The sequence below is a fragment of the Sander lucioperca genome, chromosome 14 (assembly GCF_008315115.2).
Source record: "Sander lucioperca isolate FBNREF2018 chromosome 14, SLUC_FBN_1.2, whole genome shotgun sequence".
NCBI classification, from domain to species: Eukaryota; Metazoa; Chordata; class Actinopteri; order Perciformes; family Percidae; genus Sander; species Sander lucioperca.
In genome coordinates this window covers 14,971,169-14,987,826 of record NC_050186.1, presented here as the reverse complement: position 1 = coordinate 14,987,826, position 16,658 = coordinate 14,971,169, and the positions used below count along the sequence as shown (strand labels likewise).

Below are 16,658 nucleotides of genomic sequence, written 5' to 3'. Positions count from 1 at the left end.
TGGAATGGGGTGAGCTCTGTTTGTGCTTCAGAAGAGAAGTCAATAATCAAGAGCTTATAGCCACGAAGACTCTTAAATCTCTGCCATCAGCTTCATCAAAGCACTTGAGGAAATAAAGTACTGAAAGTGAGTATTCTATCTTGCTTGCTAGTTGGAAAAACATAAGAGGAAAAGTAAGCTAAGACACTGTGACTGAAAGTATGGGATAAAGGAGTTCCACTTAAACAGTCTGAAAACAAACATCTGTGACTGAGGACTGGGAAAGGATTTGAGAGTTTAGTTTCTACCCAATCGAACACACCACGAAGCACGTAGTGAGAATGTCTCTAACAAGTTAAAGCAAAAAAAAACGCCAGAATTTGAAGTGAGTGAGACCTGTTTCTGCAGCTCTCCCCTCTCTGTCGCACCGGCAATGCATCCGCAGAACAACCAATAGGAACACTCTCTATCTCTCTCTAAAATGACCTGTGATTGACCAAAGTCACCCGTCACCGGCTAGATTATCTAAAACCTGAATACAGAGCCAAGAGGAGGTGCAGAATTCTAGTTTTCTCTCAGACCACTTGAATTACAATATGCTGAAAGATTATTATGGGATCTTCACCAAACCAGGCTAAAAATAAAGAGCCTATCGCAGCTTTAAGCTGATTTTTCTAATTATTTCTCTGAATGTGTGGAAACATCATCATACCAAGGGCAGAATGTGGGGTAGAAAGGAAAAGTGGGTGGAAATCCCATTGTAATGAAACAGTGCACTCTGTTGGATAGGCATTATAACAACAGCACAGGAAGAAAATCAATGTAAATGAAGTGTTGCTCCTTTTTTGTACAATAAAACATCTGTTCACACTACAAACTGTAACTAAATTTTGCTGTACCAATACTATTGTTGACCTTAAGATAAACCAGTTTACTTGATCTTTGCTGACTATAACTGCCTGTCTAATAGTCAGATTTATGTAGAGCAAGCCATCAAGTAAAACAGTTTTATTAAATATTATTTTTCTTATACTATGAAAACAAGTAAGGTGGAAATTCAGGAATTACTATATTTAAAAAAAAAAAAAAAAAGTAAAATATCTTCTTCTACGTATTTAAGAAAGGAAAACCACCCACATACTCAAAATGAGTTTAAAGGGGCACTCCACCAATTTTACACATGATGTTCAGTTTACTCGTTAAGAGGAGAAGGTAGTGACCTTCTCCTCAGCCAGTGAAAACAGCAACATGTCTTCTATTGCTCTTATTTTAATAAAACAATGCAATGAGAGACAGAGATAAGTTGAAAATTAAATAATAATAATAATAATACAAAAATATCTGAAAATCCTAAAATAAAGAGGGACAGACCTTAGAATAGAGCAATTTATTTGACCTCAGGGGGTTTCATCAAATATGAGAAGAAGCTGACTTCTGTTGCTCCTCTGTTTTGAAAAAATAACTCTGACGATGTCGTAGTGATGTCATCAGGGTCGTCTCAGCTTGGGCTTGAGACTTCAAATTTAAAAACAGAAAGGCTGCATTACAAACTGGGTGTGTGGAGTCTTTAAGGAGTTTGACCCATAACGGGTTAAAAGTCAGGATATATCGGCTTCTGCTATTTTAATTTTGCCTCTTTTATGAGTTCCCCATGTGTATGGAAGTGCAATACTACAGTAAATGACTAGAGTAACCCTTTGAAAATGTCTTTGCGTTGGCCTTTTAAGTTATAATTAGTGCAAGGCAATCACTTCATTGCTGAACCACTATTAACTGGCCCTCTCATTTGTCTCAGTGATTGCCTCTTGCCTTGCGATCCACCCTAATATAATATTCTGTTTTCCCTCGCCTGTAGGAACCTTTGCTACTTTGCATGTCAGGAGAGCCCATCATCAGTGATTCTGAGTCTGTGGGAAGCCCAGCACCAGGACTCGGGGGACCTGGACTCTCTGGCCAGTGCTCTTGAGGAAATCGGCAAAGTCCAGTCCCCCAGGACCGCCACTCTTGGCTGCAGCAGAGAAGAACGGGACTCAGAATTCACTTAACTTGGGTAGGGATGATTCTACAGCAGATCAAAAATAATGATGAACCTTTACTGCATGAACACTGATGATCAGGTGTACTAGCTAACCTATGGGGAGGAGGAGAAAGAGGAGACGCAAAGAGGACTGCAAGGGAAACTCACTTTTAAACTGTTGCTAAAGGAACATCTTTGCTGAACCAAACAGCAAATACAGACAGACGGAAATCAAGCAACAACCGAAGGAAGTGAGTGAGGAAGTATTTCTGTTATTGACAGGCACCAACAAAACATTTTAGAAAATGGAGATATAGGTATCCTACACCCATCTTTGATTGAGAAATGTCAACTCCTGACAGGTTTGATAACCTGTATTCAAGGATTATGGATATCTGTGTGAAGAGGACTCTCCGCGTAGGTTGGAGTGTGTTGTAGACAGACTGCCAATCAGGCTGGTGTTGTGACTTTCCCAGGATCGGATGTGCTTGCACTTGCCCCCAAAAAGTCCTCTGGGCTGTCAAAAATATTTAGTGTAATGTCATTCATTTTTCAGTTCCCCTAATGCTTTTTTTTCCATTCCTACAGCGTGTCTCTGATATTAGGTGCTGGAGTTAGAGGAGGAAACAGAAAGTGAGGTGATATTACTTTTGTCAGAACTTTGGCCAGAGATACTGACAATGATTAGCATTTAAAAAGATCTGATGATGTCCACATGCTAAAAAAAATAATGTAAGGCTGTGTAAGAGATTACTTTATAAACTGTGCTAAATTGGCATTGATCACATGGATAACTATCATTTTGCAAGAAACACCCACATGTAGAACATTTTCAACCCTACTTGCAGAACACATTGTCAAAGCAAAGGCTGTAGAAGAGGATAAGTTATCCCAATGTACAATGCAATGCAGCCAGAGGTGCACCGCATCCCCTAATGTCTAATGATCAACTTCTCTGTGTGATAAGTGACTCCATACCAGACAGACAGTGGGAACATTACATAAATTGCAAATTGTTGGCGCTGGTTAAGTGGTGTGTACGTTTAAGACCCTCTGGGACTTAATGTTTCTTGATTATTATTTTTTTATTTAAATTTTGACTTTTGATGTGTGGCTTGATTTGAGCTGCCTTTTATGGATCGTATTTAGAGACACTCCCACTCCTCTGTCTTCTCTTCCCAGGCGGAGTTGCTCCACCTGCCCCTAAACATGATAAAGTGATTTTGTGTTGAACTCTGTGTGTTGTGTATGTGTGTGTGTGTGTACTTTTAATGAATTCAGTTCTTGAAAGGCCTGACAGCCCAGCATACTGTTTGGTGAAGAAATCAACTAAAGTAAATCTTCAAAAACTGTATTCAGCAAAGAGATGAAACAATAAAATACAAAATTGAATGTTTTAGAAAGATGTAAAATAACCAAGTAAGCACTCAAATCAAACTTAAGTTTGATGGATGGCAGATCCTGTCATTCCTTCTTAGAAGTACTTAAAGGCATATTCCGACAATTTTGGAAATAAGCTATTCGCTTTCTTGCCGAGACTTAGATGAGAAGATCGATACCACTTCTATGAGAATGGTAACAATTTTCATTTCTAATTTACGGCACAAAAGTGAATAAGCTAATTTCCCAAAATGTCAAACAATTTGTTTAATTAACTAAGGCTCCTAGTTTCATATGCAAGCTTCCAAAGAAGCTCCAAGCGTGCTCATGCTGGCTCTACAGTGGAAAAGCACATTCCTGTTGATTTGTGTATTCATGGAAACATTCTGAGATATCTAACCACAGAGATATGCATGCCATTCCATAGTCTCTGAGGTCCTGATAATCCGTTTTCACTGAGCCATGACTGCCAAATAATCAAACTGCAAATAATGCAGACCTGTAGTCTTATCAGCAAGCCCATCTGTATGGATCAAAGAACACCACATACAGTACAGACAAACCTCTATAAGGAGAGACTGATTCTCCACTATCAGCTGAAAAGGTCACAGTGTAGAAAGGCCAAAGCTTGGAATACATTTACACTTGGAAGAAACTGACTCACATGGAGGCCACTTATACAGACAGCAGGATCTAAACCTTTACTAAGAATGTAAAATACAGTTGAGTCTCTTCTCTATACTTTCCTTATGTTTAAAAGTAGATTATGAAGGGGTTGAAGTAACTGGGGGTGCAACTAATGACTATTTTCATAATTGATAATATTGGTTTGGTCCATAATTTGCCAGAAAATTTTGAAAAATGTCCATCACAGTGGCACATTCAAATCTCTTGTTTTGTCCAACCGGCAGTCCTAAACCCAAAGTAGCTTAATATCATAGAAGACAAAGGTGTGCAAATATTCACACCTGAAGCTGGAACCAGTGATTTTTTTTTGGCATTTTTTTTTACTAATAGATGAATCACCTAATCATTACAGCTTTAGAAGTAACCATATAAGTAGTAGTCTTACCTTAACAGGTGCTCTACTTTACACATCCTTTAAACTCATCAATTAAAGAAATAATTTGTGTCAGTCAAACAGCCAATCTGGGATTATTGTTATCACCATCCTGACTGAAGGTCAGCCTTAAAGGTAATCCAATGTAACCTCATGCTACCGGCACTCGTTATTATGGATCCCACGTAACTTCTAGGCAAGTCCCGCTCTACGAAGCAGCTCGATTGGTTGGGGTTAGGCATTGACCTAGAGTGGTTAAGGTTAGGGTAGCCAATTGGTCAGGGCATAGGACCTGAACAAATCAGGTTACTTTACCTTGCGTAAGCATGGACGCCTGGCCAATAGTAGTGTGTGAATGCTATTGAAGGGCGGGTCTTGCCTAGAAGTTGCGTGGGCTCCATAATAACGCTACTGGCACCTATAGTTAGCATAGCTGCTAATCAAGCTTTAGAGTGCTAATAGAATGCATGGCCTCCTCAGCTACAAGGTTCAACAGCTGGGCTATAGGAGCTAGCTAGCATACAATCAACTGCTTAAAGCAGCTTTTGATTGACTGTAAACCTGTTCTTTTAATGTCTCCAATAAGCACTGAAATTATTCCGGGTGGTTAGTCCTTGTTTCATCAGTTGGACTGTTAGGAGTTTCAGACGTAGAATCATTTTCTTTTTAGAAACTTCAAGTACAACCAAATTAATATGGACCCGTTGTAATCTTAGTGAGCCTCCAGATTGAGAGGAAAATCCACATTTTGAAGTGATTTGTCAAAGTTACATGAAACTACTACATGAAAGAGTTGGTGCTATCAGTGCAGTGATTGGGACCAGCTTGTTTCATCAGTACTCAATTCCTCAATGGACCAGCATGCATATTTGTTACTCCCATACTTACAGTAGGACTACATTTACTTTTTTACATCATTCAGATTATTCAAACACTTATTTCTTCCTCCTGGGATCAACAGCTCTTTTCCAGTATTGATTTTCTGCTAACTTGTAGCATGCTGACAACTGTGGATGACTTCTCCCACTGTGCCACCTGGAAGAGCATTCATACCTATTCAAAGTCTGGAACCTCCTGCAGAGCTGTAGTGTTGGCTAATGGTGCCAACGTTGCTTTTTCTTGAAAATAGGTCATTACTGTAGCTGCTCTCGAAAGAGAAAATAATCAGGCGAGTTGAAAGACAGTTTCCTTAGCTATTACACACAATATATCCCACTGATGTATCATCACTATAAGAGCTGACTCTTTCAGAATCATGAGTTGACCTTTCTGCTGAAGCACAGAAAATGTCCTGCATCTTTCACTAGGCCCCTGTGTGATAAATCATTAATGGTAAATGCAGATTTTTATCCAAACTTTTTTTTTATTGTATTTACAGATGTATCAGTGCTTGGGATGGGATCAGTCAGATCTCCTTGGATCAAAAGAAATGGGATACGACACTCCATTTCAGCTGCGTAGTTAGACCTTTTAGGGCAGGAATAGGAGTAACAAAAGAATGCAGCCGCCTAAAGGGAGGACAAGAGGGGACGTAAAAATGTTTATCTCTAGCCAGCAGTTGGACAGGTGCTCAGGCACTGTTCCTCCATCTGATACATTTTAGCAAAATATCAAAATTCCACGTGAGTGACAAAAACTCCAGAAATTATTCCAGTAGACAGAAAGCTTAAGAAAGGAAATGTGTCTTGACAACCACCCTGTTACAAAGCTGAGGGTCTGCTGAGCAACCAAGTTGCATTTAAAGAACTGGAACTGAGACTTGATGGAAATGTTGTCCTGTAGAGAAGGGACACTGCCAAGGCTACATAACTCCAGGAGACCTTCACGACAACGAATAGCACCCATTTTTTAGACATCACAGTAGAAAGTTTAGTCTTCTCCTCTGCACAACTGAGAGTGATCAGTATTACACTATCCATCAGTGGTTTTCAGTCAATGCAGGGAAGGAGCCGCACATCGCCATGCAGATCTATAACGGACAGTGATAATGTTGTGATTTATGCCACCTTGTAAAGATTTTATGGACTCTGCTGGAGTGAAGATTACTTTGGACTTTGTTTTTTGAAGTCTTTTTGGCAGAAGGCCTTGAAACTTCACTGGAATTGACCTTTTTTTGGCTGAAGGCTTGGACAATAAGGTGTTACGCTGCCAAATCTCTCTCCCAAAACTCAGTTTTTTATTCCCAACTTAAAATCTCACACACCTACAGTACCTTGAACTGAATTTTTTGCTTTGTCAAGCCCCTCTGTCTCTCTTATACACACATACATGTATACACATACATGCAAATTTAAAATGAAACAGATTAGCTTTATAGTCCCATCATGTGTTGTGCACCACAAAAATAAACCGTTTTCTAATTCTAACACTAACTAATTGTGCCTCTCCATGTGGGTTTGGTGTCATCAGAGAGTCTGACCAGAATGTTTTTTTATTATATACCATATCAAAGAAACTAGTATATTATATGCAAGTTGTATTGTCCATTGCCATGCACAGTGCCCACCTTGTATACACTGCAGAGGTGTTTCCTAAGAATGCTGAAGCATTTAAACCTGTTATCTCCGACGCCAGGAACCTACAGCGACGATGAGCTGACTAAAAATGATTTGACCATCTGTCACCTAAGGATGCTCAGTGTGTCCGTCGGTGTCCTTTACATAAACTTGATGACTCAGAGAGTGTTTGCGTGTGAGTGAGTGCGTGCAAAGAAAGTTGTGTGTAACTTTTAAAAAGCTGTATTACATGTCCTTGGGAAATCCAGCCTACAGTAGTGCTACTATTTCAGCTTATTCAGACGTGTGATGTGATGTGTTTTTCTCACAGCCTACTATCTGAAGCTCTGCATTGCTTTAGAGAAAAAAAGAAAACAATGCTAACTTGAGTAAAAGTATATCAATTCATCAAACGTGGTGGAAGTTTAAGTCAAAAGGTTATTACTCTTTTTTTGGTTGTTGTTTCTGTTTCTATGCTTTTCTTTCCAGGATTACATCTATACTGCCTCTTAAATCTTATTCTCATATCACTCTATCAAATGAAACTGCTGGAAATGTTAAGTAGTTATTATTTTATTCTTCAAATGGTTATGTATCCAGTGCAATGCATTTCTATACGTTTGATTTGAAACATCTCGGTACATTTTCGGTACTCAAGATTTGATTAACGTGCTATATGAATGTTTATGTTGAAGGTGAAAAGCGTGACAGTCATGCTGCTTATCACCAGTGATGTTCCCTTAACAGCCAAGTTCTTTTTTTTTTTCAAAGATTTGCAATTTTGAAACTGTATATACTGTATTGTGTTGAAATAAATATGCAGTGAAAGCATATCATTTATTGTTTATCTGTGGTTTATACATCTTAATTTCCTTTCATCTTAATTTTGGTCTTTTTCAAGTAGCACTCAAAATGCAACATGGGTGTGACCAGGCTTGGGTTTCACTAATTGTGACCAACCTTTGGGGAAAGTGACTTCAGAATCAGCTTTAATGGTCAGGTATGTATACAAAGACAAGTCATTTGACTCTGGTTTGTTGTTGCTCTCAATGTACTTACACATAATAGACATACAGCTAAAACAAGGACATAAAGCTGAACAAAGGTACACATAAACATGTTTACAGTATGTATTTAACACTATAAAAATATATATAATTTACTTAAAAAGGTGGATGCTTGTTGTTACAGGGTTATTGCACAGGGATTGATCCTGACACTATGGACTGGTGTTAAATTATCATCACAGTAGTCTACATCCTTGAGGTTCCACTTCCGGGATTGCTCCGGTGCCGCAGGAAACACCACCCGATGCATGTATGTCCGTTACCTTCCGCTTTCTTTGTGATGGAATTTTAAACTCCGGTGGATTGATGATGAGTAAGGTTAACTGCTCCTCAGATCTCTGCAGGGCAAATTGAGACAGCTAGCTAGAATATCTGTCCAATTAGAGTTTTCTCTCACACGACTATTTTAAATCTGCTCTTTGCAGAGCTTACCGCCGCCCATGGCATTTGTGATTGGTTTAAAGAAATGCCAAAAAACCAGAGCACGTTTTTCTCCCATCCTGGAATACTGTGTGGACTACTCTATATCACAGTGACGGCCTGTGGGAGAAAACTGGTCTTGTGTCTTGTTGTTTTGGCGAACAGTGTTCTGTAGCGCCTACCAGAGGCTAGATTAAATCTACTTAATCTTCCTCCAAAATGTAATTTATGCAGTTTCATGAATCTCCATTTTATAGATTTTAGTTATTAAATGTATAAAGCAATCATCTACAGAGGAACAAGAGTCCACAGCCACGCTATAGCGGCTCTGTGAGGCTGTACTTAATAACACATAATGCTAAATCTATGAGGAATTGCATGTGTATAATAGTGCAGACCCAGGTAGATCAAATTACAGCAAATGTATTAATTTCATTTTCTAAACAATTATATTGACTTGAGTACCTTTATATTGTATTATAAAAGAAGATATATATGATTGAAACTTACTTTTATTTTTAGTTTGTATACATATATCTATGTGCATCTAGCAGTAAAAACAACGAAAAAGATGGGACAAATAGGACTATACAGTTAGTACAGCACTAACTACATGAGGGTTAAGAGTCTTATCCCACATGAAACACTTACGCATTCGTGTCATAATGATACTTGATACAAGTGTCAAAAACAAAGTGATCTACAGTAAATGAGGTGTTTCAAGTGTTTTACTGTAGTTAATGAAGCTCGCTTCCATGATAAATCTACAGTCTGTCACAGGTTGAGAGCTGTGCGCAACACCAAGGATTTCAATTTAAAAAAACTGCTGAGCTTGCACCTAATTTATATATATATATATATATATATATATATATATATATATATATATATATATATATATATATATAAAATGCACTGAAAGCATCCTATTATGTTAATGAATTTACATCTTACACTCCTGTAATTCATATAATTGTTTCGCTTGAAATTTTATTTTTCACTTCACCTTCTCTATGTATGAGGATAATAAAGTTGAAAATTGCTGTTTAATGGAGCAGACTGATTACATAATTACATACGTTTATCTTTTTTAACAAACACTTTACTTAAATAACACCTTTTAAAACAAAGGTACACAGTGCTTTACAGTAAAAACAGTAATAAAGCTAAAAACGTGTACAAGATATAAACAGGATAAAATAGTTGGAATAAATACCATCGGTAAAGAATAACCCAGTTTTTTTACATCAAACTACTTTTAATAATGATCGCATCAATCTTGTGTTATGAAATATAATTACATTGCAGCACATTCACACACATTTCTCGGGGGGGCACAACATGGATGTGACACTGTGTTCAGTGTGATGCATCAGATTTAGTACAATGTCGCTTTAACTGTGAGAATAACTGAGAAACCAAAGACTTTTAGGTGATGTCTGTTTATCTACATGTATCAAAATAATCTACCAGCATTATAAATAACTCATTGATATTTCTCTGAAACATATACATATATATATATATATATATATATATATAAAATGCAATATATGAAGACAGAAGCATTGCATGTAACTCAACTGACAGAATTCAACCCCGACAGCAGATGGCACTGCATGCTTTCCTCTTATGAAGGGTTATCTTGTTGCATGTCTTGACATTCTGTGTGTGCACAAGTGCGCATGTGCACACAGGTTGTTTCCATGACATGAGGCAGTCACAAAGGCTTGCATGTGTGCCCCTCCACAGTGTGGGTAGGGTCTAGTCAGGCTTGGCACTCAGCAGCCAGCTACACCCTGTCTGACAACGCCAAATGCAGCTCAGCGCTTACCCACGAGGCTACAGGGGCTGCAAGATTCCCATTCCATTTCTATTGCACTATGCAACACAATCATTGTTTTGTCACAGCAAACTTTGTTTAGTTGATATGCATTACTGTGCATTATACTTAGCATTTTCTAACAGTTGAGCATGAATACGTGAGTTAATGTTTATCTATTCTACCTGCTCTAGTTTAGTATCGTCACTCAGCCATGAAAACCACGTCCCAGCCGGATGTCATCTGCCCCAGGCAGGCTGCAGGGTTTCCCAGCAGGCCTCTCTCTTCCCCTCCAGACGCTACACACACGTCCCTGGCACAACCAGAGCCCTCTCACCCCGTCTAATACGCCCCACCCCGCTCGCCTCTGGACAACTGCTCTGACTCAAACGGATTAAAGATGACTCTCTTCTCTCACTTTCTTTTTTTTCTTCACCATCTCTCTTTACTTCTCTTTTCTTTCCATGCCGGATGAAAGGCCTCCCAGACACCCACTCCATGCACATACCATTCAGGCCAGGACACACAGGAAATCTATGTGCTGCGCGGAGAGGAGGAGGAGGAGGAGGGGGGATAGCGGGTTGGGAAGTGCGGAGGAAAGGAGGGAGGGAGGGGGCGCTCAGTACAGAGGGAGAAGGGGGGGATGAAGAGAGGAGGGGGGTTGGGGGGGGGGGGCAAGAGAAGGGCTAAATGCAAGTCATGTGAAGCTCATGAGAACTAACCTACAAAAATTGGAATCTTGTTTTCCTCTCACCAACTCTTTACTGATATTCTTTTGTTTCCCTTGTCTGTCTTTATGATGTTAATCTTAAATCTGGTTACCGTGGCAACTTCATCTTTATTTTCTTCTCTTCCAACTCAGAACTTTTTGACAACAACAAAATACTTCTCTGTGCTTTTTATTCTGAAATAGAAGGTTGGTTATGCAGCTGACAACCACCAATTGATTGAATGGATCTTATTTGCACACTACTGACCGTATTGGCTTTGTTGTCCTCTTTCTCTTATAAACTTTGGATGCAGTAAAGTCGAGCTACTGACACCAGTGAGTTAAATTCCTTACAGTTGTTTGGAAAATCCTTCTTTTTTTTCTTACAGGAGGCGCCATGCCATTTAGTTATGAGATTAGCTTCAGCCCAAATTTGCTGGAACTGTGAATAATTGCATCACGTGAAATGGTGTCCTCAGTGCATTTGTTACTTTTACAGGGTGTATTGCTTCAGTGTGTGTGTGTGTGTGTGTGTGTGTGTGTGTGTGTGTGTGTGTGTGTGTGTATATATATATATATGTGTGTGTGTGTGTGTGTGGGGGGGGGCGCTTGTTTAACTATATTCGTGGGGTCCAAAAACCAGGAGTCCAGTATACTTCTGGGGTCCCAGGGCTGTTTGAGGGTTAAGACTTTGTTGTAGGATTAGGGATAGAATTAGGTTATGGTTAGGGTGAGGGTAAGGGTTAAGGTTAGGCATTTAGTTGTGATGGTTAAGGTTAGGGTAAGGGGCTAGGGAATGCATTATGCCAATGATGGGTCCCCACAAAGATAGTGCCACAAACCTGTGTGTGTGTGTGTGTGTGTGTGTGTGTGTGTGTGTGGGTGGGTGGGTGACTGCAGCCCCAGCTCGCAGGGAACAGCGTCACATCGCATGCTTTGAATTATTGTACTTTCGCGGCTGGTAGACAGTCTGCTGCCAACTGTCTCTCAGTGGATCAGACAGCTAACATCAGCACTGTGGGTTCTGCCACAAGTCCCTTCTTTAATTCCCACTCACTGTCTTTTTCCTACACACTTTCTCTATTTGGGATTTCTTTTACCACCGTCTCTCACTTTCTATCCATTACACAGACACACACACACACACACACACACACATTCACACACACACACACACACACACACACACACACACACACATACACACACATGCAAACACAACTCACTGTCCTTATTTTTAATCATCCCTACTCACTCAAACGTATCTATCTTTATTATTTATTCATACCATTTTCTCCCCTAAATCACATAGTATATACACAAGAAAAAACAGACACCGACACCCACACACATTCTGGTATGCAGCTCACACAAACACACAGATTTGTCAGTGTGTTTACACAGTTCACTAGGCAGCTAATCTTTATGGCACTGCTGACTGAAGCCTGTCTTTTGTCGAAAAACGCTTTTAAAAAAACAGAGTCAGGAGACTAATCAGGCCACATTGCAACATCTAGATTGTTGCCTTTAACTGGCTGGCCCCTCCTGTGTGAATCGTGCCCAGGTGGTGCCAGGGAAATTACTGATGACATCACCGCAAAGGTTTCGACAAAGACGAGCATTCCTCACTCAATCGTAATCCGCTTTGTTAATATTCAGCCCGACCTTAACCAGACAAAACCAGTCAAGAAGCTTTTCTCTCACGCCTTTTGCTCCCTGCCTCAGCCTCACTTGTAACCATTTTTTCTAACTCACAAACAACAACCTTCAGGGCCTTTATACAGATCCTCCAACTGTGTGTGTTTTAGGAAGTGTGAGCAGATTTGACAATAAGACACTTGACGATGTATTTCCAGTATATTTTGCCAAGAACTCCCACACCATTATTTGTCTTCATGTGCAGCACTTCCATTTCCATTACTTAGAGGGCATCGTTTCAAAGAAACACAAAGGTACTCTTCCAAAGTTCTCTATTCTATATAATTTATTTTATTTTGAAAAATCAACCAATTTCAACGATTTGCCAGAATTGTGTCACTTTTTTCATTCTGTATTTTTTCTAAAACTCAATTTTCTCATTAGCTTGAAAGAATGTTTTCTTTAACAAATCTAATTCCTGAAGGCAGGATACAAGTAAGACACAGTAAACACTGTTTTGTTGCAGTGTATATAAGAAATTGAGGGTTCAGCCACCCTATCATTGTCAATTGTCAATTGGTATTTAGCTCAAAGCACACATAGAGCCGCTAACGTGGCTGTACAGTACACTCTTAGTCTGGTTGAAATACACATCTTCTGTCTTGTATGAAACCTGCAATAACTAATTGCCTGGCCATTTGTGGGCAGCCGAGACAAGTTGTAGATGTAGCACTGAAATATTATCACCCTTTACGTAGATATGACAAACTTGTTTGCAAAAATGTTTCTATTTTACACACCCAGCAGATATATCAACATTAGCATTCATTTGGAGTTGTCTTTGTGGCCATCTGGCAAATGTAATGATTAATATTCACTCTCTTTTAACTCAGATTTTGGTCTCCACAGGGAATATCTGGTTCTTAAGCTGCTAAATGCTCCACTATCTTAGTACGTCTTAGCTAGACGCTAACTGGGTCTACCTGCAGTTTGGTTCTGGGTATGTAGTGTACAGTGTTTTTTAGAGTTTTTAGTCAGGCTCTAGGTGTGAAGAAATGGAATGTGGCCCTCAGGATTAATTAAATAACTAATCCAATCCAATCTAAAACACTTTTTGTCAAACGCTGAAAAAAAAATCAGGTGATCATACACAGCCCTGGCTCTCTTAACGGGAAACAAACAAAGTGGCTCGGGTCGAACCTCACAACACTATTCCAGCCAAAGCGCAACAGCCGCATTCATGGACAGGACAGGGGAAAGGCCATGGATGTCTAAAGAGAAGGTAGTGGGAGTGAGGGGAATGGTCAAAAAGCAGCACTGAGGAAGTTAAAATATCAACATTTTTTCTCCAGAATCGCTGATTCCATCTTAAATTCTTGTTTTGAATAGAAACCACCATGACTCTGATTCGAGTGAGAGTAGCGCAAAACAGTAGCGTTGGGCTGTAAAACCAAAACAATGAGCTGAAAGAAGCTAAAATTCTCCATAAAGATGAGGGGAACTGCAGAGTGGAGTGATCATTTCCTGTTCATATACAAGTACTCATGTGCAGTCTTGTATAAAGTACTTGAAAGCAATGCTTGAGTAAAATAACAAGTATCTCACCAGGAATGTAGAAGTCAAAGTCACCTTTTTGTATGTTACTTGAGTAAAAGTCTTAAAGTATCTGATATTTACTGTACTTAAGTATCAAAAGTAATTTTCTAATATTAAATGTACCTAATTATTAGAAGTAAAAGTAAAGGTAACTAAAAACTTTGATTCTGAACTTTATAGTGGCTTCCTCATAGTAAAGCATAATATGGTTTCCACATCCTTCTTTAATTTTTTTGTGAAAAAGAATCTTTCACTCCAACGTGCGAAAACATTACTTGCAAGTAACGAGTGACAAAGATGCTTAGGGGAAATGTAGTGGAGTAAAAGTAATAGTTACCTGAAATATAAATAACGAAGTTAAGTACAGATACGTGAAAATCCTACATAAGTACAGTAACACAGGATTTGTACTTTATTACATTACAACACTGCTCATGTGATCCATGTTAATAGATACGTTCAATCAATTCGTTGGACTCATTTGTAACACCACACATGTTGACGTGTTTTCACCCTACTTGTGTGTCTGTATCAGTCTGTATGCGTGAGAAAGAGGCGTGTACTGGATAAATGTCATGCTCCAATCCTCAACACAGAAACATAAACAATATCATCAACTTCTGTGTCAGGCTAGGGCACCTCATCTCAGCACAAAGTTCACACTGTGACCATTCCCCTTTGACTGTAAACAGGCCATTATGACCCCTCTGGCTGTTGTTGTTATTGAGAGCTCTCACAGAAACTGATGTGCAGAGGGGTGCAATCATATTAGCCCCATAAATGTCAGAGATAGATTGTGTAATTATTGTGAAACTAAGTTTAATGTCCCACAAAACACAAACAACAAAAGACGACAACAAAGATGTCGAGGTGATGAGAGGACGCTGGCCTTGTCATGTCCCTGCTGTTCAAAGAATGTGGATCATTTTACACAATTTCCTGTCCTGTTTTTCTCCTATGAATCCAGCCTTAATGTCAGTGTAATTTTATGACAAAATCGAATCAGAATCAATTTTGTAAGTATGCAACCATCAGAGTGCAGTCAAATGAGGGACTTTTTTTGTGTTTCTGTTGATATAAATAACGCTAAATAAGAAAATCACTTCAGGGCTCATGTCTTACATTTAGTTTTTCAGCTCCTTGTTGTTCTCAACCTTCCTAAACAGCAAGTAAAACAATAGCCAACAGGAGTCACAAGATAAGTTACTGACGCTCAGGAAGGTTTCCCTTCCCTTTATTTTCTCTGCCTTTTCCTCAGCAGGTCACTTCTGTGACTCACCAGCATCTGCTGTACACAGACCTACACAAATGTACAAACACACACACATATACACACTCACAGGACCGTCACACTGCTCCCACACAGGATATGCAAATGACTCCTCTAACTTCCTTCATCTGTAAAGTCAAACATTCTCCCTCGAACTACACATGATAAACTGTCAAATGTTAGGATATTTGTTGTTTCACAAGTCTACTATCTGAACTAATCAACCCAGCGGCAATACATACTGACTTGCTCAGGATAAGCCTGCAAATAACTCAATCATACACTTCCTGTTTTTGAGCACGTAGTCGGTGACCTCAGGAGGAGGAGCACAGGATGTGCTCCAAGTGGAAGATACAGACAGAGATTTCCTAGATAGTTTAAATTGGGACACGTTAAACTTTGGCAGGAGGAGATGGGATGCATCTGTTGTCAGACTGGATGTTGTGTTGTTTGTTCCCAATGAGTTGATTATGTGTAAAGTCAGCTTCTTCCAATGCAAACAACATTATTTTTTAAATATTTTTGTTATTTGCAGTTTCTTTTTAGCCCCAAACACACTGGTAACTTTTGTTTTTCCCCCACTTTTTCCCTTTTCGGAGCTTAAAGTCTGTTTATCTTGGTTGCACTCCACGTTTTACTGTGATTTAACAACATAGTTGTGTGAGAACTATCACATTAGTGTTTTTTTCCCCCTCATGTTTAGCTATGGCAACGGAGGTCATCTCTTATTTTAAGACCCTCTACTATAAAACAGCATCTCTGATGTGACCGGATCACACTTTTTTTTATTTTTTTTTTATTAACAGCAGCTGTTCACACAGTCATCTTTAAATACTTTTACAGAATGATCCATCTTTTCAGCTTTTTACAATGTAAGCACACAAGAATAGGACAAAACATGGGATGTTTTACATTTGAGGTAAAATTGAAAATAACAATAATCATTTTATTTTTTTTAATTAAGTTTATTTATATAGCACCTTTCAAGAGCAGACGTCACAAGGGTCTTGACAACAGAAAACACAACAGGAAGTAGAAAACCCAGGCATTTTTTTCATACTTACTGACACACTCACTGATTAAATAATGTTTCACTATCATGACTTTGGTCACAAGATATTAAACTAATCATCGTAATGTTTCATATCATCAGAAGTGAGACATAATGCCGGGCAGCATTTATTCTAAACATGTCTTGAAATTGC

The 16,658-nt window shown here is 39.0% G+C and overlaps 1 protein-coding gene across 1 annotated transcript in view; it reads left to right on the top strand.

Annotated features, from left to right (window-relative positions):
- Positions 1 to 3,229, top strand: part of LOC116063022 (netrin receptor UNC5D-like) — a 188,322-nt gene extending 185,093 nt beyond the window's left edge. The window contains exon 18 of the mRNA XM_031317870.2: positions 1,835 to 3,229. Coding sequence (XP_031173730.1) covers positions 1,835 to 2,024 — 190 coding nt within the window. The 3' untranslated portion in view covers positions 2,025 to 3,229. The remainder of the gene's footprint in view (positions 1 to 1,834) is intronic.
- Positions 3,230 to 16,658: the final 13,429 nt, after the last annotated feature.